Source organism: Trachinotus anak, unplaced genomic scaffold, assembly GCF_046630095.1.
Source record: "Trachinotus anak isolate AG129_WGS33_773 ecotype Australia unplaced genomic scaffold, CSIRO_AGI_Tana_v1 ptg000024l, whole genome shotgun sequence".
NCBI classification, from domain to species: domain Eukaryota; kingdom Metazoa; phylum Chordata; class Actinopteri; order Carangiformes; family Carangidae; genus Trachinotus; species Trachinotus anak.
Genome location: NW_027273875.1, coordinates 14,363,930 through 14,387,859, shown reverse-complemented (window position 1 = coordinate 14,387,859; position 23,930 = coordinate 14,363,930). Strand labels below are relative to the sequence as shown.

Genomic DNA, 23,930 nt, shown 5'->3' with positions numbered 1-23,930 from the left:
ATGATTGACAGGGTAAAGTGACCAATAATAACGTGTGTAGCGTGTGACGCCCAGCTACTGCATTCAAGACCCACTAATGAAAATAAAACATTCGTGTACTCTGGTCTGATTAAGTTGTTGTCAGGTCGCAATTTTAGTAGAATAATCAAAGTAAACTCTTTCATTTAAAAAGTCTTGCTGTGACCACAAAGTTGTATCATCACTAGATGAGACACATTCGTGTATAATACATATAAAAGTATAATACATTATAATGATTTGAATCGCCGCCATTATCTACACAGTAAAATGTGGTTTTAGGAACAACCGGGGTCTTCAGAAAGGTTTAATCAAAACATCTTTACAGCTTTAAATACCTAACTATGGTCCAAAAAAGAGAAAACCCGTGTCGTTGCTCTCAGCAGTCAAATAGTATTCCCCGTTTCCCCTTAGACCGTGAATGCAGCAGTAGGCCGGTAGACAGGACAACATGGCTGCTGCTGCGGGCCGATACTACGGAGAAGGTGGCAGAGCGACGAAAAGACAGAAAACTGAGGACGGAGGGATGACACCGGTGAGGGTTTCTGTATGACCTTGATAGTTAGTACTTTCTTGTATTAAAATGTGTTAGGTTTTACTTTTCTAAGAGACGACATTAGCTTGACAAAGTAGTGCTGATCTCGCCGCTAGCTTAAATGAAGACGCTAACGAGATAGTTTAGTTAACCGAAGCAAAGCAGTTCTCGTTAACGCTAAATTGGTCAGGTTTAGCCAGAATTACGTTAAAACAGTCCCCGAGTTTACATACATATGTAGTAAATAGCTACTGAACGATATATAATAGCCTTTTTGTGTACAAAGAGAAAATGTGTGGTAGTTCATCATAAGATGCACAAATTAACACAAAAATTAGGCTTTTTTTCCTGTCACCGTTTAACATTCACGGCCATGACGTTGGCTACTATGCTAATTTTCAGTGCAATATATTTATAAGATTCACTGTCTGGGGCTACTGTATTTGCACATCTCCAGTGGACTGCTGCTCCATCACCAATATTTTGTGACCTCACAAGTATTCTTGTGTGTTTCATTTTCAGGAGAGCTACGATGACCCTCACAAACCGCTGCCCTCCCCGGTGGTGCACATCAGGGGGTTGGTGGACGGTATAATGGAGGCTGACCTGGTGGAGGCCTTGCAGGAGTTCGGGGCCATCAGGTAATATCAGAGCACCTAAGACCCCGTGTGTCTAATGAGCTCACAGTATTAACTGTATTCCTCAGAGGTGTCACTCATGCTGCTATTTGAATGAATAATAACGTCAGGAGGGCATTCGTCGACAGGACCATCCCGACCCACTGTCGGCTCATCAACCTGTTATGCCGGATATACCGGATTCCAGTATTCACTTGCTTGTTAGTTCTGGACGTGTTCTCCAAATCCTTTGGAAACTATCTTGGGTTTTAGTCTGATAGATGTTTGGTTTTTCAGCAGCCACAGTTTGACTTATCTGTGCTGTTCCATACTGGGCACATAGCATACACAATGCTTATCTGAGCTTGTCTGTTGGAAACAGCTGTGTGTTGTTTTATATGGGGACTTAAGTGAGTGCAGTGAAAAGCCCAAGCAGTGAGATAAGAAAAGGCATAGAGCTGCAAATTTGAATGTGAACTCTTATTAACTCCTTAATGCAATAATGTCCTTGTTACAGTATTAATATGAAAAATATCCCATTGTGCTTGTGTAAATGTAGGTAGTTATTGGCAACATCCGTGTAATTTCAATTTCTGCCAGGTTGCCAATTATATTATTATAACTGATGCTATTATTAATGGAACATGGCTCAGTGCTTCTGGCTATAGGTCCTGTAATTTTCTTCTTTGTCATATTTATTCACAGTTATGTGGTTATGATGCCCAAGAAGCGCCAGGCCCTGGTTGAGTATGAGGACATGAATGGCTCTTGCAATGCTGTTACGTATGCAGCAGAGAACCAGGTTTACATTGCAGGCCATCCTGCCTTCATCAACTACTCCACTAGCCAGAAGATCTCCCGGCCAGGAGACTCAGATGACACTCGCAGCGTCAATAATGTGCTGTTGCTCACGATCATAAACCCCATCTATCCCATCACCACGGTAACGTGAATATAAAAACAAGCCTTGTATGCACCTCATTCATTACGTCACTGTATGTGAAATGTTTTTTTTTTCAGTGTTAGATATGAACCATGATTGAAACTGGCTTTTTCAATAATAAACTCACTCAGACTCAATAATAAATAAAATTTAATTATTTAATTTTTCTGCTGTTTGGCCAGAGGTACTAGTTCCCATATATCCATCAATGTCCCTTCTTCCTCAACTGCATTTAATTGTTAGGAACAGTGAAACAAATATTGTAGCATACAGAGTAGAGGTGGCAAACTCAGGATTCGATTCCAGTTGTTGGTGCCACTATTTGATTCAGAATCGATCCTTGATTCAAAATGATTCTCAACTCTATAAAAATAAATGGGGCACTTTATTCTGGCTCCTACTCCAGTGCACTGTGTGCCTCACCACAGACTCCAGTCCTTTGCCCTCTGAGCTTCAAATGAACCATAACAGACAGTTGAATTAACTTGTCCGACTAACTAAGATCGCTGTCTGACTAACAGAAAAAATTATTTTCACAACTACACTGGATTTTCTTTCCACCTCGATGTTGCTGAATTCTTTTTATAGAAATGGCAAAAATTAGGCAATTTGAATTTTGATAACATTCATTAAAGCAGTATGCTTTAGTAGTTGGTCAGGTGTGAAATGTACAATGTGCGCTGTTGTATAAAGTGTGTTTACTACTTTAGTACTACTATATAAATGTATCTGTGTGCTTCCACAGGATGTACTCTACACCATTTGTAACAACTGTGGTCCTGTACAGAGGATTGTCATCTTCAGAAAGAATGGTGTTCAGGCCATGGTTGAATATCCTTTCTAAGAAGTGCCCTGTTTTAACTGGCCATGTTCCTCTAGACTTGGACACTTTGTATTGTTTAACAAGCTGATGTTTAATTATACTTGGGCCCTCAGAAATCCTCTTATCATCAGACCTCCCCTTAACTCCTTGCTGCCACATTTGATTCGGTCCAAAGTGCCCAGAGAGCTAAAGCTTCTTTGAATGGGGCAGACATCTATTCTGGCTGTTGCACTCTTAAGATCGAATATGCCAAGGTGAGTGTATGACAACATTTAATCAAGCTTTGTACATGGAGATTTAACATCAGATGTTAGTGACAGGAAACTAGTTTTGATATATTTTTTTGTGTAACAAAATCCAATTTACAGCCAGCACGCCTTAATGTCTTCAAGAATGACCAAGACACATGGGACTACACAAATCCCAACCTGAGTGGCCAAGGTAACATGAAGTCCCCAACCCTTCCTTCCCCCATTTTCTTCCTCTTCTCTCATGCCACTGTATGGGATGGTTAGGGTTCTCTGCCTCTGGGGGTATTGCCTTTGATCACAGATGAATGGTTTCCACACCATGCTGCTCAACTCTGTGGTCATAGGCAGTATTCCTGTGATGCCTTCACAGTCTTCATGCATTTTCTCGCCACACAGCAGGCACAAAGTAAGGGCATGAGGAGCAACCTCAAGGGCAGCCGACCTCAATTACAGGCTCATGCATGTGAAAAGTCCAACGCACTCATCACAGCAGCATATGCAGGCGCACCATTCTTCACATAGGTTCACATTCCCTGAAGAGCATGTCACAGCTGCACAACCTCACATCCCTGCTCACTCTAATCCAGTAAACACAAGAGACTATCACACCCATTAGCATTCTTTCAAACATAGTGGAGATTTTATCATAGCTTAATTTAGACATTGCAGTTGTCAGCTGAGTTGACTCAAGAGACTGCTAGGCACATCTCTGGTTAAAGGTCCCATGAAATGACTCCTGAGATCTGACATGTGCTGTACATGTATTTCTGCTTGAAGGCTGAACTTAAGGATGGCAGGGCATGGGTTTGCCTGGCAAGTGGAGCATAAAGAGCAGAAAGATCACTGTCAGTAGTTGTCTCTTCTCTGTGTTGTGAAGGATTGAACACACAGCTCTGGTGTTGGATGGAATCTTAGTCTGTGATCAGATTTTTATTGGATGGATGATTCTGTTTATGCCTCAAGGTTATGATGAGTTAACAGTAAGGAAAGGATGTGGCTTTGGTGTAAATGGGTTAAGTGCATTTTTGGTATATTCTACATATAATCATTGATGATGGATCCAAAGGTATGGGGCACATTTCATGGGACCTTTAATGTAAAATATGTATTATAAACACATTTTATTGTAGCTTTCAAATCATTTGTTTTGAGACTCATCAATGAACTTTGTAGAAGACCAGATAAAGGGGATTTAGTTTTTTTAAAGGTTTTAATTATTGGATATGTGTTTTCTTGGTGTAATGCTTAAAACAGTGTGTTTAAAAGTCAATGACATTGTGTTCCTAAAAAACTCCAGGAGAGGAACTTCATCAGCCACTTGGCACATTGTGGTGACAGAGATTCTTCTCTGCCACTTTTATGATCAAAATACAGGTTTATATGCAGCATACTGCTAAATGCAAGTAGGCCAACTGTTAGGTAATCAGAAGCCAGGGTAGCTGGGGAAAAAACACTTACTAAAATGTGATGTGCTAGGGGCCTGATGGAGGAGACGATACTGCAGTGCATTATATTACACATTTGCCTTAGATTCTGTGTGGTCAGCAAATACTTTACATTAGTGTAGCTGTGTGGATGAAATTTCTTCTTTTCTGTTTTGCCAGACACTGTAAAAGATGTAATTAATTCTCTTGTACACAACCAGTTTGAAAACATGTACATTCCAAGTTTCATGCAGGTGTTGAACATCTTGTCCTCTCAAGACATTTTTGATATTCTAGTGCTGCCTTACAATCTAGAGGTAACTCCTTGTGTCCTCACTGTGCAAACTCATACAGACTTACCTCAACCTCTAAGCAGACACATGCTGCAATGATGCAGTGGCCTTTACAGCTACAGCACCCACAGCCACAACTAGCGTAAATCAGCTGTGGTATACATCGGACACAGTGGGGCAACAAACACCGGAACACAACCTCAACTCAGTGCTTCCTTATTCCAAGTCCATCATCACCCCTATCTCAACCACCTGACATGGGAATCCATTTTATTTTTGGTGGTGGACAGTAGCCACCATTTCAGTTTGAGGGACAGAAATACTCCAAGGCCATGCAAACAGACACCTTGCATATCCACCACAGACTGATGATAGATTGATAAGCATCTACTACCACCTCTTTACCAGTACAGCACATCTGCAGAGCCCTGAGGAGTCACCACTTTTGACACAACACATTGATGATGAGGGCGGGAGTCAGGTGTGTGGTCGTTGCGGCCACGCCTCCTAGCCCTTGGGATGTGCCTGCCATAACACAACGACAGGGAGCAAGAGAGGAGTTTTCAGACACACTCAGCTCGACCAGGGAACAGATGACACCACATACTGGGGCAGTAAACAAAAAAGAGGCCATTCTCTTTCTCAGATGCTAATACCGCTCGTCTCTACTCGTCCTGTGCCGAACACAACATGACAACACAACGAGCTGAATATCCACGGCAACACACAGAACTGAACCGCCATGACAGCACATCATCACGCAGATATTCCAGATGACTTATGTCAAGCACTAGATGCCTTTTCACTTTGCAAGTGGCTGACAGCTATTAAACCAGATAAGCAAGCACCATGTGAACGGCCATTTGTACATGAGAAGAAATATCCACGGGGGGGCCCATGAAGACACAAGCATCAAACACCTATCAAGCATATAAGCACAGAGGCAAACAGATAAAAATCCTTTCCCAAAGCTTTCTACATTTATGGACTCTGGTGTTCTGTTTTTTTTCCCTGTGCCCTCCTTCCCATTTCCCTCCTTTTCTCTGTGCTGTTCTTGTGTTTCTACGTTATTTCATTTACCCTTTTTGTTTTTTTTTGTTTTGTTTTTTTTTTTTTGCACTGGCCCATAGTGATGCCTTTAACGCCTCCCGTGTGATGCAGGTTTGGCTCAGTGTGTCTATGGACTGACAGCCCACTCTCAAATGGTGCAAATGTCCTGCTTTGTGGTCAGAGCACGGTAAGCCGGAAATGAGCCTCTAATAGCAACTTTCAAAACAAACTGGCAGCAAGTCAAAACCAAGCATGGACCTGTGGATGTACTTTTCTCTCTGGTGGTGGGGATGCAAGGAAGGAAAGAAGAAAGACTGAAGAGGGAGAATGAGTTGAGGCTGGAGTCAGAGGTTGGCGGGTAGCATCCTTGCTGAAGACTGCCCCCTACCTGCCCACTGTGTCCCATGCTCCATGTGTGGTGCTGTAAGTACTTGAAAGAAATGAATGAATGATCTGACTTTATGGTTAAAAGTTTAAAGTTATTGTGGACCTAAACCAACTTGTTGTTGTCTTTACATTTTTGAGCAATCATGTTAATACTACAATGTCATAATAGCAGGCTCATAGTAACGCCAGCAAACACCAGATTTCAGAAATGTAATTGGAAAGTTCTGAACTTTCTTGGCAACTTTCTATTCCAAGTTACTGTTTTAGAGTTTGATTATAATAACGTGTGTTAGGTTACCGAGCACCCTAACGAGTGGGGCCCGTCAGTGGTCTGTGATAACTGTGATTTCTAGGTTTAAAAAAAAAAAAAACAGTTCTGTTAGGGGAGTGTTTGAAAGGCTGTACATGGAATTTACTGTCATGGGGTAGCAGTATTAGTAGTTAATATGAATTTTCCAGCAGTCAGTTATAAATGTCTGTTTTACAGACGTGGAGTTTGGTTTTGGTGCCATTTGTTTTTTTTGGTTTTAGTACTGTTGTTATGTTGCTGTCATACCAGGTAAACTGTAACCACAGGGGGTTTTGTTTTCTCAAGTGAGGGTTTAGTTGAACTAAGATAAATTAAGAGTTTTATTTCTGTTCACTTTGTGTTGAACAAACATTTTAAAATTTGTTATATCAGATATACAACAGAATGTGACACAATCAATTAGCACTCTGAGATTCAAGGTAAATTAAAAGCAGCCACTGATTTAGTATGGTTCATTTTTACACTCGTCTCAGTGCGACACATTGTACTTGCATTGTCTATGTGCATCATAATTATTCTGCAGATAAATATTTTAATTACAGTTAAGGTTTGGTTTAGGATAGTAGAACTTACTTCATGTAACAGAATAAATTTGGTGTCATAATTTAACTCTAACCAGGATAGAAATTCAGGTTGACCTAACAGATGTGAGGTAAATTTGGATGTTAATGAGAAAATGTTGCTGACAGGCCACTGTATTTTAAGGAAGATAATTAACCTGCAGAGAGTAATGTTATGGTGGTGCATATCTGTCCTTGACACTGCATTCATCAATCCTGTAGTTATTCTTGAAAATGGCAGGGCTGCATCTTTTAAGGGTAGTTCAAGCTCAGAAGTTGCGTAAAATGCATTATAAGAAACATTCAGTTAATTAATTTGAATGGTCTATACTTACTGATGCTCTTCCAATATCACTGTAGATATACAGTTCAGACTTTTCATAAACATCAAGTGCTGATAGTCATGAAGCAGAAAAGCCTCATTACCTATAGGTCAGACTTATTTTAACTTTCACTGCTGATAACATTAAAAAATAAAGTATGTACATGGTGTTCATAACCAGAATCAAACACTTAATAAAATAAATAAATGAGAACATTAAATGTTCTATTGACATTTGCTAAGAGTAGATTGTTGATCTGCTGAACTCCAGATCAGCAATCTACAAAAACAGGTGGATGCTGATGCACACAATTCACCCTGAAGCTTGTGGGAAAGTTTACAAATAATCTCAGTACTTACTTGATAAATTTAAGTCAGTCTGCAATCATGTTTGAATTTTTTTCCCTTTCATAATGTAAATTAGTCCAAATGCTTGATGTCCTTTCACTTCTGATGTTATACCCATGTCTTATCCTGGTTTGTATAAACTGTTTAGTTCTCATAGTTTCCAATAAAACATGTTTAGACAGCAGGTGCTGCTCGTTTTAATCTCCGATCTTCTATTTGAATGTTTCTGTTTCATATCATGTTGTAGGACATAAAGAAATGTGTTAATACAGTGTTGCCAAATTTATACTTTCTTCATGTTAATTTGGATTTGACGTGTGTATATGTGTACCTGCACAGATGCTGATGGTGAAGGCAATTGGAACAATTCACAAGGTGTGTGTGTGTTTGTACTAGGATGGCAGATATAGGTGGTCTTTAAAAAATGCTTGAAAGCTGTCTTTCAAAATCACTGTTAAAAATCTCCATTATGTCACTTATTAGATTATAAAAATAGAGGCTGCAGACTTTCTTTTAACACTTAGGATGTCACTACCCTCTGTTGCATGTCAATCACAGCCTTTCCCTTTGGCACATATTAGCTTGCGTAATTTAACTGTTTGATAGGCATCTTTTATTTTACCATTCTAGATCCCAATGGCAATCCCAACAAACGCCAGAGGCAGCCTGCTCTTCTGGGAGACCACCCACCTGATTATGGTAAATACTCAACAAAGAAAAGTGGTCTTACATAAAGAAGAATGGATCAGATTCCAATACTGTAGCTGTACCTCGTATGTTTTTTTCCTCTAATTAAGGTGGCCCTCAAGGAGGTTATCATGGTTACAATGAAGACAGCTACGGTCCCCCTCCACCGCACCGCATGGGGCCGGGGATGGGTGGGCGTGGTCGGGGAAGCCAGCGCTATGGCCCTGGATACGGACCACCACCCCCTGAGTATGGTCCTCATGCGGACTCCCCAGTTCTTATGGTATATGGCCTCGAGCCCTCCAAGATCAATGCTGACAAGGTCTTCAACATCTTCTGCCTTTATGGCAATGTAGAGAGGGTGAGTAAATTGAAGCTAACCAAACACTCTTTGAAGCATCACTCATCACTTTGCTTTTTTACACCAAATATTGATGGTTGTACTCTTTTACTGTTGAAAGATGTAAAAATTTAACTAATTTAACGGGTTCCTGAAGTTTGAGTTTTCATTTAAGTGATGAGTGATGTTACTATACGATAAAAGCTGTTCTCCATCATCAATTTTACACGATCATGTTTGTGTGTAGTCAGCTGGATGCTTTTCCTCTTCAGGTTAAGTTCATGAAGAGTAAGCCTGGCGCGGCAATGGTGGAGATGGGAGACTGCTACTCTGTGGACAGGGCCATCACTCACCTCAACAACAACTTTCTTTTCGGACAGAAACTCAACGTTTGGTAAGAAGAGCTGTCCAAACAGTTACAAAAAATAAGCACAGGTCATTAATAATACAAAAATAAAAACACTCAAAAACAAAGCTGATGCAGAATGCAGAGCTCGGTATGGAGTGGGTGACCTCTAGCTGTCTTTCCTTCACAGTGTGTCCAAGCAGCAGGCTATCGTGCCAGGACAGTGTTACCAGTTAGAGGACAACACCAGCAGCTTCAAAGATTTCCATGGATCCCGCAACAACCGCTTCACCTCTCCAGAGCAGGCGGCCAAAAACCGTATCCAGCACCCTAGCAATGTCCTCCACTTCTTTAACGCACAGCCCGACATATCTGCAGAAATCTTCAACCAGGTAAAGAAAGCCTCCAGGGACCTTTCTAGGAAAGGTGGATTTTCCACAAACCACCTCCTGAAATTTTCGCTGACACTGGTCTCTCCCTCCAGGTCTGTGATGAACTAGGAATTAAGAACCCCACAAGTGTGAAGCTCTTCACTGGAAAGAGTAAGTAATGAGTTACAGCCTGGCCTATAGAGTAAACTGGTTTTGTTACAGTGTGTTTTGATTTTGTCATGAAGGTTGTTAGTGATTCTATCCTCGAATTCAGAGTGAGGCAATGAGTGCGTAGGTAAATGTGTGTAAGAATACAAAATGATCAACCAAAACGTTTCCACAACCCCATAGTAGAATAATAGTTTGGCTACATTTACACTGGCACAGTCTGCATGTGTCTGTATGTACACCTTACAGCTCCTGTTTTATGTGCAAGATGATGCCAGTTGTCAACAAAGCATTACATTTGGCTTCATTCTGATACACAACAAGTGACCAAAGCAAACCGTTAACTAGTACATTTAAAAATGGGATACAGTTAATTATTTTCTCATTTCTCTCATTGTTCTTATGTTTCTGTGGAATGTGTTTCAGCAGCATAAATATTCTTCACTAGATTAATGTCAAATTGTACGTTTCCGATTAACAAATGTCTGCACACACATCTGAGAGGCAGCTGCTGTGGAACACTTTTCTGCAAACCTAAATGACAGAAAATCAAATCTAAAACTGTTAATGGCTAGTGTTAAATATACATTATGTTACATTTATAAAGTATAGATCAAAATGCCAACACATCTACATTTTATATCGGCCAACAGCTGTTCGATTTCTAAATATAGGCATCAGCTATTGAAAAACCCATATTGTCAACCACTAATACAGATCCCTGTTTAGTTCAGTGCATTAACACACAGATGAGTATTATATATTATGATTATCTAATCAATAGTCTTGTGTGGCACATAAGGTGAGAGAAGTTCATCTGGACTGCTGGAGTGGGAATCCATCAATGATGCCATGGAAGCTCTAGCGATGATGAACCATTACCAGATGAAAAACCCTAGTAAGTATTGAATGTGGTATTTAAAAGCTGACCATCACAGTTTGAACTAAATACTGTACATTTTAAAGCCCTCATAATGTCTTTTACTTTTTATCTTTAAAATGTACATTTCTTTCTTATCTCTTACAGGTGGGCCTTACCCTTACACACTGAAGCTGTGTTTCTCAACTACACACCATGCCAACTAAATATTTTCCCCTCAAGTTATTTGTAATGTTTTGTGTCTTTGCATAGTATACCGCATTTCTTTTGTCATGTCCCATTAAACATTCAATCAGTATTGACAAACTAGGATTGATGTGCTTGAAAACATGTTACTTTAACTATGGTTTTGTATGATTTATCTTACTTCTACCATGTTTTTCAATCAATTGTTTATTTTGTATGTTCACAACATTAGATTTGAATAATTCCCCACTACCCTGAAATAACAAATGTGGACCTCTGTTATCAGTTTTTAAATAAAGTGAACAGTAACCATTATGTGAATACTGATTTAACCAGTGTTCACATCTTCAGAGATGGTGCGTATTGTATCTCTTCATTTCTTCTCTCTTGACAGGGAGGCAAGTCAAGTATTCATTGAGAAAATAAAAACCGTTTGTTGGCCACTTAGTTTTCTGGGTTCAAGAGTGAGGCGGGCTTCCATATTTTGATACCTAGAGTACAGAAGATTAAAATAACAAAGATTAAAGTGTCACATCAGTCACTACCAAGATTTCAGTGTCAACTTATCACTTGCAGTAAAAATACTGTGAATATTACTTTGGGTGGAATTAATTAAGTTCTCAATTTCAGTTCAGTTTACACACAGCATTAGGTCAAAACTTAAGCCTGGATCAGACAGAGGCCGCACCCACACACGCTGGCTGTGAATCATAATATGTAATGTAATGTAATTACATGTGTTCAGGTCTGCACTGCATTGCTTTCAGGATTAAGGTTTGTATTCAGAAGTGCTGGACTGATTAAAAATGCATTATTTCCCCTAATTAACCCTTTTGCGTCGATAATCACCTCAACATTTTAATTCTTAAGCCTTAAGCAGCGAGTTCTTAGCATCACTGGAGATAAGTGACTTGCAGACACTACATTGTTGTCACTGAAGTATTGTGAGGTGAAACATCACGTCTCTCTATATACAGTCTTCTTGGAGATTTATTTTCCAAATATCCTTTTACTTTCCTCTGAGCTATAATGTTCATATGCTATCTACAGACAGAGGAAATGTTTTCTTATGGATATATTGTAATAAACACATTTTCTTAGTTGAAGGCACAGCACTAGCTCTACTACGTTACTCAATGTACGCAGACGGTAAAGTGCCCAGAACCACAGTTTTCCTGAAGCAGTGTTTGCATTACACACACTTTTCCTCCTTGCCCAACGAATAGTTCCAGTCAATACACAAAGAGATGTCTCTAACTGTGCTACATGTAATGATATTTTTAGGGCTCTGAAGTATCCCGCCGGTCTAATCCGCTCACCCGTCTGACTTGTTTTGTGTGCCTCTACAACAAAAAACTACAACTTCCATGTTGCTCTGAGCTGCTGTCGCGTAGGTGTTTCCGGTGTCTTATAACATTTTACTTCCTTCCACACAGACCGACACGAACAAATCGAGAAAGAAGACGTCGGTAACTTTTAAATGCTATAGTCAACAGTCGTGTTTCGAGCTTAGTTTCCGTTTAATTTCCATCGTAAAATCCGCGGCATGTGGCGAGTCGCGTCCGAGAACTGAAGCATAGTTGAAAAACGTAGACCGTAGCGTGTAGGCCTCCGAAGAAAGTTTGGTCGAGGGCCTGTAAACAACATGTCCTCCGCCTCGCAGTCTTCCTCTAGACGGCAATGGTGCTACCTCTGCGATCTGCCCAAGATGCCCTGGGCCATGCTGTGGGAGTTCAGCGAAGCTGTGTGCCGGGGTTGTGTCAACTACGACGGGGCAGACCGAATAGAGCTCCTCATTGAAACCGCCAGGCAACTGAAGAGCACGCACGGAGTTTTAGACGGCAGGTCCCCCGGTCCACAGCAGAGCAAACCCAGCTCGGCTGGGCCCATTGAAGCAGGGCGGCAGCATGGAGAGCGTATAGACAGGGGGAGGGGTGAGTATGGGGTGTCCTCTCGCCTCCCCAATGGCCTGCACAGAGCTGAAGATGTGGCCTTGTCAGAGGGCAGCCGACAGAGCCCAAATACTCGTCGGGCTATAGCTGGGGCAGTTCCTAGTCTTCATGGCACCATTCCCCATGCCTTGATAGCTCAGGGGTTAGTAGCAGCCCCTCATGGGCTTTTAGCCCCATTATCAGGCTCCAGGGCTGGGGCCACACCTATTGCAGTTTCAGCTGGCCCCATAATGGGGGATGCTGGCAGAAGACAGGCAGTGTCCCTGGGTGTGGGAGCCAGCACCTCTACTCTGGTGGGCATAGATCCTGCACTGTGGAGGAACAACGAAGTCATGTCCGAACTGAATGAGATTTCTCGTAGCAGGGTTGAAGGCTGGCCAAACCGCCCCAAAGCTGTCCGGGATGTGCTTGTGGCTCTCAGCAGTTGCGTCCCCTTTAATGTCCGCTTCAGGAAAGACCATAATCTGATGGGTCGCGTTCTGGCCTTCGATGCCAGCACAAACCCAGAGTTTGAGCTAAAGGTGTTTGTGGAGTATCCTGCTGGGTCTGGAATGATCTTCTCAGGAGTCCCAGACCTGGTCAGGCAGATGTTCCGTGACTCGGCCAAAGATGCAGGTAAAGCAGTGAACTCTGGGCTACGATATGTGGAGTATGAGAAGCGGCAAGGCACAGGAGACTGGCGTGGGCTGTCTGAGCTGTTGAATGATGGTGTGCGTATGTTTAAAGAGCCCCCAATCCCAGAGGTTCTGCCACAGCCTGATGCAGTGTTGCCCATGGCAGCTGCTGGACGCCCTGTTCCAGCGAAAAGCACAACTCGGCGCCGCAAGGCTTCTCCAGGCTCTGAGAACGGAGAGAGCGAAGGGAGGCCTGATCACCCAGCAAGAGAGCCCTGGCCCCGAGGTGCTTACTCAGGCATGGAACCTCTTCCTGGCATGGCCACCCCTCAAGAGGGCCCACCCCGTTTACACAGCCAGCCCTCACCCATCTCAGCACTCATGGGAGTCGCCGACAGTCTGAGCTCCAGTCAGATGGCCAGAGATAGCCCCAGCATGTCCACAGCCCACTCCTCAGCTGGGCGTCCCACCAGCAGCAGTCCCTCCACTGCCTCCACCTCAGTCTCACAGGCATCCATGGGGCAGGGTCTAAGTGCAGTGGGGCCAAGTAGCAACGCCAGTGCTGGGGAGTCCTCAAGCAGCGCTCAGGGCACCCTGCTCTGCTGCACCCTCTGCAGAGAGCGCTTAGAGGACACTCATTTTGTCCAGTGTCCCTCTGTCCCGCACCACAAGTTCTGCTTCCCCTGCACCCGAGGATTCATCCGCAGCCAAGGTCAAGGAGGTGAGGTGTACTGCCCCAGTGGAGAGCGCTGTCCCCTGGCTGGATCCACTGTGCCTTGGGCATTCATGCAGGGAGAGATCTCAACCATCCTGGCTGGAGACGGAGATGTGACGGTAAAGAAGGAGAGCGACCCTTGACATCTCCATCCTGTTGTGGTGAATGGTAAGACGGTGAGAAAATCCAGCATTTTTATTGACCAGCATCTTGCTTTTGCTTGTGAATACAAGAGATGTATCTATCCTGAGAGGGTTGGTTAGGATGTAACTCAAAAAAGAAAAGAAAACAACCAAACAAACATACAAATGAAGCATGATCTCTGTTAACAGTGGATATGTTGTTTTCTTTTTTCAGCTGCGTGTCTTAAAATTGGGTTATGGCAAAAGAAAAGCTTGGCTGATTTGTAAAGCAGGTCCATTGTTTTTAGCTGATATTTTAATCCTCATGCTCCCACTGTTAAACACAAACATCAGCATTAACAATCCATTGATGTTATCTCCCAAACTGTACAGCAGAATATTCAAAAGTCTTCAAAGTTATTGTCAGGAGTGAAGAAGTGATTATAGCTCCTGTCAGAGTAGCTATGTATGTAGTCAGTGAGATGGTGTAGAAAGATTATCTAATAGTTATAAAAACTGCTACATCTAATTACCCCAATGTTCATTACACAAAATACACTGAGCCTCACAGGCTCCTGTAGGCTGAATGGGCCTTCTGGTGGCACTGCACTGATGGATGAGAAGCTCAGAGTCCCAGTGCAAAATTACAGAGGAGAATTAACAACTTCAATAAATATTTCAAATTCTTTTTATCATTTGTGTGCTGTAAAGAAAACTGATATCTGCTGAGTACAGTGCATTTGAACACACAGACTACAGTGGAACACTGCACTAATGCAACACACATTATACACTGTGGATGTCAGCTATATATAGATTGTACTTGTTTAAAACGATTGAAATTACAGCTGAAAAAATTAGTTGAATTATCAATAGATGAGTCAATGGACTGAAAATTAATAAGATGTTCTGATAAACGATTATTTATTTAAGCATTTTTTTTCAAGCACAGTAGCAGACATTACCAAGTTCCAGTTTCTATCATGTGAGGATTTACACCTTTCTTCTTGGTCTGATGTGATATTAAATGTAACATCTAAGTCTGATCTCACCCTCAGCCTTGGGAAATTGTAACCAGAATTTTCACAGTTTTCTGATAAAGATCAGATGATTAAATGATCACTTGTGGTGGGTGCTAGATGTCAGACTGAAGCAGGGAAATGTAAAATCTGACATTAACAGCTGTTTGAAGCTGTTGAGGTGTCATTTTCACTAACTTGAGGGTTCATGTGTGAAAGCCACATCCTGACCTCAGCTCTGATTTCTGTGACATGAGATCACAAACTAACCACTGTATTTAAAGTACTGGAGAGCAACTGGTAGCTGCCGCAAAAATTTAGCATTCAGGCACGTTTAAAAGAGAAATGCCTTTTGCTGATTTTCTCAGACAACGCTGATATTACATGAGCATTTTCTGACATCTTGGTGAACATACTAACTATTAGATGACACTGAAGAAAATAACAGACAGAGTAATCAATAATAAAAATTACTGTTAGTCCTTATTAACTGTACTGGAATTAATTAATGACCACATATTCTACACTCTGATAGAATAGACCCTCTTTACACTTGTGACAGAGCTTGTTCTTATATTTTCATATATCATATTTTAATAAAATGCTCATCAGACAGCTACAACCAAATGCAAAATTTACCCTAAATAATAACAGTTCATTCCTCAGTTGGAAAAGAAAGCTGGACATTATTACCCTACTGTTTAAACGTTCCCAAATCTTTACACATTCTTTTCTCCTTTTTTCCACAGTGGATCAAACACTTTGAAAGCACTTCCCTATTATCTCAAGCAGAGGTCCTCTTTGGCTGCAGTTCATCATTTGTGCCTCTGAGAACAGAATAACTCTGAACCCCATGAGGACAGCTACACACACACCGTTAACTAAAGACGCAACAAGACTCATTCACGAGAAGAGGGACATGTCCGAATGTCGAGCCCCCACCACATTTTCTCTCTCTCTCTCTGTCCAGTGCAGCGGAGGCCTCTCATCAGGCCTCGTCTTGAAGCCCAGGATTGAAAGCACATGCTTGTTTTAAGAACGACAATCTATTTTGTCTTTCATTTGTGTTTTTTGTTATATATGTTGTATACTGTCCTATACAGATGGGTGACAGCGATTATTGGTAGATGGTTTAACAGAATCATGCAATTCTTTCAAAAACAAATGAATGTTCAAAAATGTGGCAAAACCATTGGGTCCTTAAAGCCAAGGATTGGAAAAAATGTAATCCCACAATATGTCTCTTAGGTATTCTCCTTATATTGTATGTCAAAAATGTGAATTTACTTTCAATATGGCTATGTAATTTCTATTTTTGATACAATACAAATTTATATGTATTTGTTTATAGTGATAAGAAGACCAAAGATGGCTTCATGCGCAATGTAATTTTATTGTATTGTAGCTGTGTATGCTGTATTTACTGATAACCTTGGCATCATTCACTAATTTGTTCATCTATCACAGAGGTTAGCTTGTTTTGTCTATTTACTTTTTGAATTGTATGTATGTTAAGATAATTAGCACCACAATCTTCAATGGTAACCCACATACTCATGTGATCTTAACAGGTCAATTCTACAATAAATTACAAAATAGTTAGCAGTTGTAGCTGGTTTCTTTAGCTACTGGTTTGAAAGTCTTGAACCTTAAAATGTGTGCAGCACAGTATTGAAACATTTGCATCTTTTTTTTTTTTTTTAAATACAACTTTATTTGATAAATATTTTGGAAAAAAAAGTTAAAAACCCAGGTATTACAAAAGCCCTTGAAAATGTAAATGTGTCCATATGAGCAGAGTTAGCATCAATACCTTGAACCACAGTTGAAACCAGTTCTGTAAACACACTGCTCGAGAGCGCCGAAGTGTGTAAAGTGCGTGATTAATTTGAAATTTGATTTGTCGTCAGCCACTCTGAATACAACAATGGATGACATGATTAATAAAATTATTGTTAACGTCGTAAACACCACAACCAGACCCACAGTCGGCTAAATATCAGACAATAGACTTTGTAAACACTCATTTATGTATCAGATAGTGGTGTAAATCCTTAGTTTCTGTACATGTGGTGACGTTCATGATCTTGTTCACGCCACCTCTTTGATTTAATATGAGCAGTGGTGTGAGTGATCATCTATCAGACGTCTCCTGCGTTCAGATGGGGCATCCGCTGTCTCCCAGGGCCTCCTGAGCCCCCTTCAGAGTCTCCCTCTTCACACACTTCCAGTAGCCAGACAAGCCGCTCTGAGGCTGCACCTGAGGACAGGACAGCGTCAGTCAAAGGGGGACACAAAGTAAGGCACAGAAGACCATGTAACAGTAACACTTGTTCTCTAATTTCAACAGCACTCTGATTTATTTATTTATTTATTTTTTTTGTGGTGAAGCAAGACAAAGTGATATGACATAAAAAAAACATAACATGACTGCGTACAGTTGTACAGAGGGATAAAACAACTGATAGCATGTCATTGCTGTAGATCCATATTGTGGTTGCAGAGATTTATATTTGACTTATATATTTTGACTTATTAAGAGGCAGAGAGAATGAGAGAGAGGGTTGAAAATAAATAAATAGATTAGGTGTTGTTAGGTAACATTTTTTTTAGGGTCTAGGCAGAAAACAGGTACTTGGGGAAGGGGGTCTCTTTCAGTTATCTCTTCCCCATCCCCAGTAGGCACACCTTCCCAACCTGTGCTGGGTTTTGGCCAACTTGCCACTCCCAGAGAAAAAGGTAAAAAAATAAAAAGACAGAAGTAAAGCAAATAGTCACAAAAGATTAAGAGCTATAAATAAATAATACGTAATTGGTTGGATGACTATATAATATGAACAACAGTCAGATCTGATGACTCTACTTAATGAAATAATGGTCCCGATGGATGAACATACCTTCAGACCTCGTAGCACTCTCTCTTTCATCACACCGATGAATTCCTTATGGCTCAGACAGTTGTCTCCATCCATGTCGAAGAGTTTAAATACAGTGTCCAGCACATTGTCAGACAGATCGTGGCCTGTGGCGATCCTCACAGCTCGCTTAAACTGGGCTGCAGTCAGAAGAGGGGAAACTGTCACATACTGTACACAATGTTAGGAGGAAACTATCCTCACTAGAAGAGAGATGTTACCCATTCCAACCGGGCGGTTGGCTTCAGTGACCATTTTCATTGAAAAGGCAAAATCCTCCAGGTTGTTGGTGAACAGGCAGAAAACTTTGAACTCATCAAATGTGATGCTCTGCAAAACAAAACATGTTCCTTCACTATTTTCACAGCATTTTTGTTTCATCTGACAGCAGCAGAGGACAGGGAGAGTCTTTGTACCTGGCCAGCCGGGATCTTCTTCCTCATGTTCTCCCAGTAGACTTCGTTGTCTTCTTCGTTGGTGTAGTGTAGCAGCCACTCTGCAAAGTCTTCTCTTCGCATGGTGTCCATACCTTTGGAGAACTGCAGGAACTCCATCTCCTGGACTTCAGCCTGCAGGTCCTCCATGAACCTGAAGGACACACATCGTTTACTAGAGTCCTGCTGAGGTTTGTGAGAAGAAAATGGTCGCAACAATATCACCCAGTCCCGTACAAGAGAACACAACAAATATACACAATCTAACAATACATCCATTCTTTAGAATTAAGTCTAAAACTTTGAGTCAAATAAAAAGTTCAGCGTACAGTTACTGTATTGAATATGTTATATTTCTGTCAATATAACAACAATAAATTTAGTTCGCACTTTTCATACAAAAGATGTAGCTCCAAGTGCTTTACAGTAAAAATAAAAATAAAACAGTACATTAAAACAAAAATAAAAACAGAAACCAGTAATGATAAGAACATGAGATAATTCATTAAAAGCCAAATTAGATAAATAAGTTTTCAACTGTCGTTTAAAAAATCTTCAGAGACCGCATATTTTCTGGCTCTTTGTAGGGTATATCAATTGTTTTGGAGCATAGTTAGAAAAGAAAATAGGCAGCACAGCTATTTTCTTATCCATAAAATTGTGTGTATTTAAAAGGCCAGCAGTAGCAGATCTAAGAGCTCATGAAGGATTATAAAACAACAGAGTCTGCAAAGTAAGCTGGTGCCAAACCATTTAAAGAGCTTCATAGAAAAGTAAAAGTACCTTGAAGTCTATTCTAAATCTAGATTAGGTAGTTTAAAGTCTGACTTTATAATGCGTTAAATTCTGTACATGAGGCAAAATGATGATTCATCAGTTTTTCTGTTTCTGATCTGGATCAACCACAAAGTTTGTTTTCTTATTCAAGACATCAAACCTTGGAGTTTACTTTCACTTGTAAATATAATCATCTATGATACACTAAGCTACAGTAACACTGTAATGCTGAAAAGAATAATGTATCCCATTAAACCACAGTTCACACTTACAGACTCAATACACTGCAACACTTGGGCGTCAAAAATAAATTGCATTTCTATTTCCTTTTTTTTCCAGAGATACTGAGGAGGTAATTAGCAGCTACTGTATGTTGTAATGCATTAATGCATTAAGGATAATGCTTGCCATCACATGTTGGATTGATTCAGTGACTGTGTGGTTACCAATGAGTTGTCTGTGCAGGACTGAGCATGTGATGTAGTGGTTTGTACTTTGTCTGTCAGGACATGAAGTTGTGTTTAAATGTAAGAATTTAGTGAGTCTCCTTTGATCTCTTTGCATTGAGAGTTTTTCACATTGAAATTATTGTGACAACTGAGCCAAAGTCATTTAATATTCAGTGGTAGTGATGGAACGACACTAAACACTGTTTAACTTCATAAAACATATCTCTAAAACATATCTCTGTTTATCGTCTAGTGTTGTTTTGTACTGCAGCTCAGTGTGTGACTGTAGAGGCCATTTTCTTACCTGTGAAACTCCTGATACTGCAGCTTGTTTTCTCCTTTCTTCCCAAAGAAGTAGGCCTGTAGAGTCGTGTTCACACCTTCCCTTTCCTCTGCTGGTTTCTGTAAACATCATGTACCATGTATTGTTACCATGACAGCTGGATGGACAGACATTACACTGTATTAGTGACAGAATCGTGATGTATGAATGTGAATACCCACCTCTGTCTCGTCCTTAGGAATTCTCTTTTTACTTTTCCCAATGATTTTCTTGAGCTTTAGTGGCAAAAAACAAAAAGAAAAGAAAAAATATCTAATTATTGGTAACATTTAAGCAGTGAAAACAAAGATTATTTTCTGCACTGAATTTTTTCAGTGTCAAAATGTGAACATACATCCCTCTTCCCTGAACAAAAAGAGGCGTATGCCACTGATCAAACCAGAGATACGACCTTCATCTAAGTCACACACAACAGATGAGAACCCATGCATTTCTAACCTTTTACTGAATGCTTTAGGCCTGGGCACCAAGTCACAACATGAGAATACGACACAAGGTGCATAACGTGCCAACATGCAGTCTACTAGTCTAGACCTGACCTAGACTAAAGACAACAAGGTCTTCTCATCATCACAGTCCCGTTGGAAGAGACACAAAAACTGCAAGTGACCTTAAATAAGTGGATTAAATTGAGGAGCTGACTCAGGCTGCAAACACATGACAGATGGAAAACAGACTTGAGCAGCTAGCAGTGCAGCTCTCCCTCACCTTCACACGGCTCCATGTCTCCATACTTACAACTGTGGTAGCGTCAGAGCTTGAGGCAGCATTAAAAGTGGCAATATTTTGAAATTTAGGTGCACACATAGACACGTGAACAAACAGAATCACAGTTCTCTCTGTATAATATATCCTTCCATGATTATGGATCTTACATATGATACAATCTGCATTGTGATCAATATTTGTTCAACTGTTTCTGCTAAATAATCCAGGTATGTCAGAGGTCTTACCTTGAGAAATTCCTTTTTGTCCACATGCTCGTTGCCGTCAACATCGAGCATTTTGAAAGCTATATGAAATCCTGTGCGTGGCTCTGCAACAGCATAGCATTGTCAGTTATATGCACACAGAAAACTTCGAATGAATCAATACACTTGGTTAGTGGTGTAATACTCGAGAAAAAATAACATCAACAGCTACTGATAAACTGCCCAGCTTCACTCAAAATGTGCAAGTGTGCAAAGCTTCAACAAGGAGAAAGCAATGTTCTTACTGAGGGAAATGCAACCACAAGGAATTCACATGCAAATCCATTCAGCACATTAATACTGAGAGTCTGGGAAGATCATGTGAAGCCCAGCAGCTGATGCAAGTTTTGGGAATCTACAAGCGACTTACTGGTAAGGATGGTCAGCAGGAACAGGTACTCTGTGTAGGAGATCAAACCTGCGAGATAAAAATAGATGTATGCTAAATCAGATTTTGGAAAAAAGATAACCAACAAATAGTGACTGTGACTGGAAAAAAAACTATGTGCAAGCAGAGAGATGTGCATTTTTCTTGTTAAAGTCACACAGATTTTCTTGATGAAAATATTCACCATGTCTTAAGATACAGGTGCGTTGGAAAGTGTCACTTTCACACATTGCTCTTGGTCAGCATCATAATTTATTGATCATCCTAACGTTTCAGTCTCAAACAAAATCCACACCACTGCTCTGATGTCAAGTGTGACCTCAAGCCAGTCACAAATGAATCTAGACATTGTGTAAACAGATCTGAATACAGGATATTAGGTCTGAAGCTCCTGTGTATTAACTCTACTCTGATGACAGATGATTAACTCACCATTGTCTCCTAAGGTTCTGAACAGATCATTACCAGCCCGGGCTTTAGAGGCTGCGACCAGCATCTTATTAACTTCCTGCAAAGACGCCAAAGGGAAACAGATGACAGCACCATTAGGCCAAACTAATGACTGTGCTCTACATGTGCAGTTTGAAACCAAGTTATTTTCACACTGTGAAAGGGAGATGTAAACATACCTCTGTTGTCAGAAGTCTCTTCTGCAGCTTTCCTACATGAGATGAAAACAGAAAAGCTTTGTTGAAAACACAACAAAAAGCTGAAATAAATAACAACATAAGGCCAGCATTACATGTGAATTTATTTATTGCATCTTGGTTTGTCCAGATCTGAATGTCTGCAGGGTTCAACACAGCTGCATTCAATTATTTTCTTTGTTGCACAAGTCATGCACCATACACTTCCTATGATCAGCTGATACTATGAAGGATGAACAACAAACAGCTGGTGACATGGACCCAAAGAGAGGAAAGCACCATGATTGTGCATTTGTAAGGTGAATACACCTACAGTGTTTACAGGGCTTACTATTTCCAGTGGTTTAAATAATTTCCTTATAAAGCATTATAGTGGGAGCCAGCTGTACAATCACAGATTTATAAAATAGTCTGAATAGTCATCAATATATTAAAACGTAGTGATGTATGTATTATGTTACATTTGTAAGTGATGTTTCCTGAACTCTGATCAATTTCCAATTCTCAGCACAATGATGTCTGTATGTTTTGATCAATGCAACATTTTCATATCGCCAAACTCTTAGGATACTGCAGGTAACATCATTTTTATTTGTTATTTATTTTTCACTGATCAGTTATATTTTTAAGCACTGGTGCTTTTACAGCAGCAGTCTGTACCTGCAGGCTCCAGCCTGTCTCTCTGGTCCATGCCCTCACCCACTAACACATGTAGCACTGTCATCATTGCTAACCTGGACTTTTCTCCTTCTTTTTCTACTTTAATAAATTCACTATTAAACTTATTAGGACGCTCTCATACCACTTATCTATGATGCACGGAACATGAGTGTAGGAGTGAACATTTCCACTCTGTCATTAGCAGTCTGAGACTAGATTCAGACTGCAGCCTGTCAGTCTATGGAGGGTGTAAAGTCAGTGCAGCTTACGGTCCACATTCTCCAGCATGACGGAGAACAGGAAGTCTCTGGGGGTCATGTAGGGCTCCTGCTCGTAGACCATGGAGGCGAACTTGATGAAGCGGATCTTTCTGGTGGACAGCTGAGGAGCTGCAGCTTCCTGAACCTGCACAGGGGACATAAACTTCACCGTAAACAGCAGCGCTCTCTGTGGTGTGTCAGTGGGTGACAGCTGGGGGGCGTCATTGTTGATACAAACTCAGAGTATTCACGCCCTTTTTCAACGTTACGCAGCAGATATTACTAATATCTGGCCTCGTACTGCTGTCTGTGTACACTTACGGACATGTGAAACGTACACGGGTCTCACCTGTGTGTCTGGATTAAGTTCGTACTCACCGTCTGCTCCTCTGCGTGAACGGCGAAGGGTAGAGTCCTGTTGTTTGCGTGATATCGGTAATAACAGAGAAGCCCGGTTCCTATGACAGAGCCCACAACACCGGGACCGACAGCACGGCGCACAGCCGCACTCCTCAGAGCCCGAGGGCTCCTCAACACGGTCCTCAGCACAGCAGCGACCTTTCCCCAGCTGGCCATTTTCAGGAAGCTGGCCCCGAAGCTTAATGAACGACGAGGCTTCCGTAGCTGCGTATGCGGCCCGAGCCCCGCCCTCAGGCGCTGAACGACAGGTCACGTGGGACACCGCTGTCCCCCACACCCTGTCCACCCACCTCTCTCTCTCCGACCTCCTACCTCCTCCACCCCCTCCATGGATGTATTAGAAGACATCCATGACCCCCCCCCCCCCCCCCCCCCCCCCCCACCC

The 23,930-nt window shown here is 41.2% G+C and overlaps 3 protein-coding genes across 4 annotated transcripts; 2 read left to right on the top strand and 1 right to left on the bottom strand.

Moving 5' to 3' along the window:
* The first annotated feature begins 411 nt into the window (after positions 1-411).
* Positions 412-11,211, top strand: hnrnpl (heterogeneous nuclear ribonucleoprotein L). Its single transcript, XM_071461398.1, has 14 exons — positions 412-553; positions 1,076-1,194; positions 1,876-2,113; positions 2,859-2,944; positions 3,094-3,190; positions 3,305-3,377; positions 8,221-8,256; positions 8,512-8,580; positions 8,679-8,929; positions 9,181-9,302; positions 9,445-9,646; positions 9,739-9,796; positions 10,596-10,691; positions 10,821-11,211. Exons 1-14 carry the CDS (start codon positions 470-472, stop codon positions 10,877-10,879), a joined length of 1,590 nt encoding a protein of 529 aa, XP_071317499.1. The 5' UTR covers positions 412-469; the 3' UTR covers positions 10,880-11,211.
* Positions 11,212-12,264: 1,053 nt separating this feature from the next.
* LOC139607994 (interferon regulatory factor 2-binding protein 1-like) lies at positions 12,265-16,883 on the top strand. 2 transcript variants are annotated; one of them, XM_071461396.1, is made up of 2 exons: positions 12,265-14,308; positions 16,031-16,883. In XM_071461396.1, exon 1 carries the CDS (start codon positions 12,505-12,507, stop codon positions 14,281-14,283), a length of 1,779 nt encoding a protein of 592 aa, XP_071317497.1. In that variant the 5' UTR covers positions 12,265-12,504; the 3' UTR covers positions 14,284-14,308; positions 16,031-16,883. The 2 variants fall into 2 exon arrangements, with proteins under 2 accessions (XP_071317497.1, XP_071317498.1); XM_071461397.1 differs by having other exon boundaries at positions 12,282-14,316.
* Positions 16,884-16,968: 85 nt separating this feature from the next.
* On the bottom strand, positions 16,969-23,770 carry micu2 (mitochondrial calcium uptake 2). Its single transcript, XM_071461399.1, has 12 exons — positions 23,504-23,770; positions 23,135-23,270; positions 22,188-22,219; positions 21,991-22,066; positions 21,541-21,588; positions 21,153-21,235; positions 20,361-20,414; positions 20,161-20,258; positions 18,613-18,784; positions 18,418-18,526; positions 18,179-18,336; positions 16,969-17,541 (listed from the first exon to the last, which is right to left on the bottom strand). Exons 1-12 carry the CDS (start codon positions 23,699-23,701, stop codon positions 17,440-17,442), a joined length of 1,266 nt encoding a protein of 421 aa, XP_071317500.1. The 5' UTR covers positions 23,702-23,770; the 3' UTR covers positions 16,969-17,439.
* Between the last annotated feature and the right edge of the window lie 160 nt (positions 23,771-23,930).

What these genes read in the sequence shown, in the direction of transcription:
- hnrnpl (XM_071461398.1), top strand. Translation starts at nt 470, where the DNA reads ATGGCTGCTGCTGCGGGCCGATACTACGGAGAAGGTGGCAGAGCGACG. An exon ending in CCATCTATCCCATCACCACG is followed by an intron (nt 2,114 to 2,858) that starts GTAACGTGAATA and finishes GTGCTTCCACAG; the next exon opens with GATGTACTCTACACCATTTG. An exon ending in TTTATGGCAATGTAGAGAGG is followed by an intron (nt 8,930 to 9,180) that starts GTGAGTAAATTG and finishes TTTCCTCTTCAG; the next exon opens with GTTAAGTTCATGAAGAGTAA.
- micu2 (XM_071461399.1), bottom strand. Translation starts at nt 23,701, where the DNA reads ATGGCCAGCTGGGGAAAGGTCGCTGCTGTGCTGAGGACCGTGTTGAGG. An exon ending in TTCACGCAGAGGAGCAGACG is followed by an intron (nt 23,271 to 23,503) that starts GTGAGTACGAAC and finishes TCCCCTGTGCAG; the next exon opens with GTTCAGGAAGCTGCAGCTCC. An exon ending in ACAAAAAGGAATTTCTCAAG is followed by an intron (nt 20,415 to 21,152) that starts GTAAGACCTCTG and finishes TTGCCACTAAAG; the next exon opens with CTCAAGAAAATCATTGGGAA.
- LOC139607994 (XM_071461396.1), top strand. Translation starts at nt 12,505, where the DNA reads ATGTCCTCCGCCTCGCAGTCTTCCTCTAGACGGCAATGGTGCTACCTC.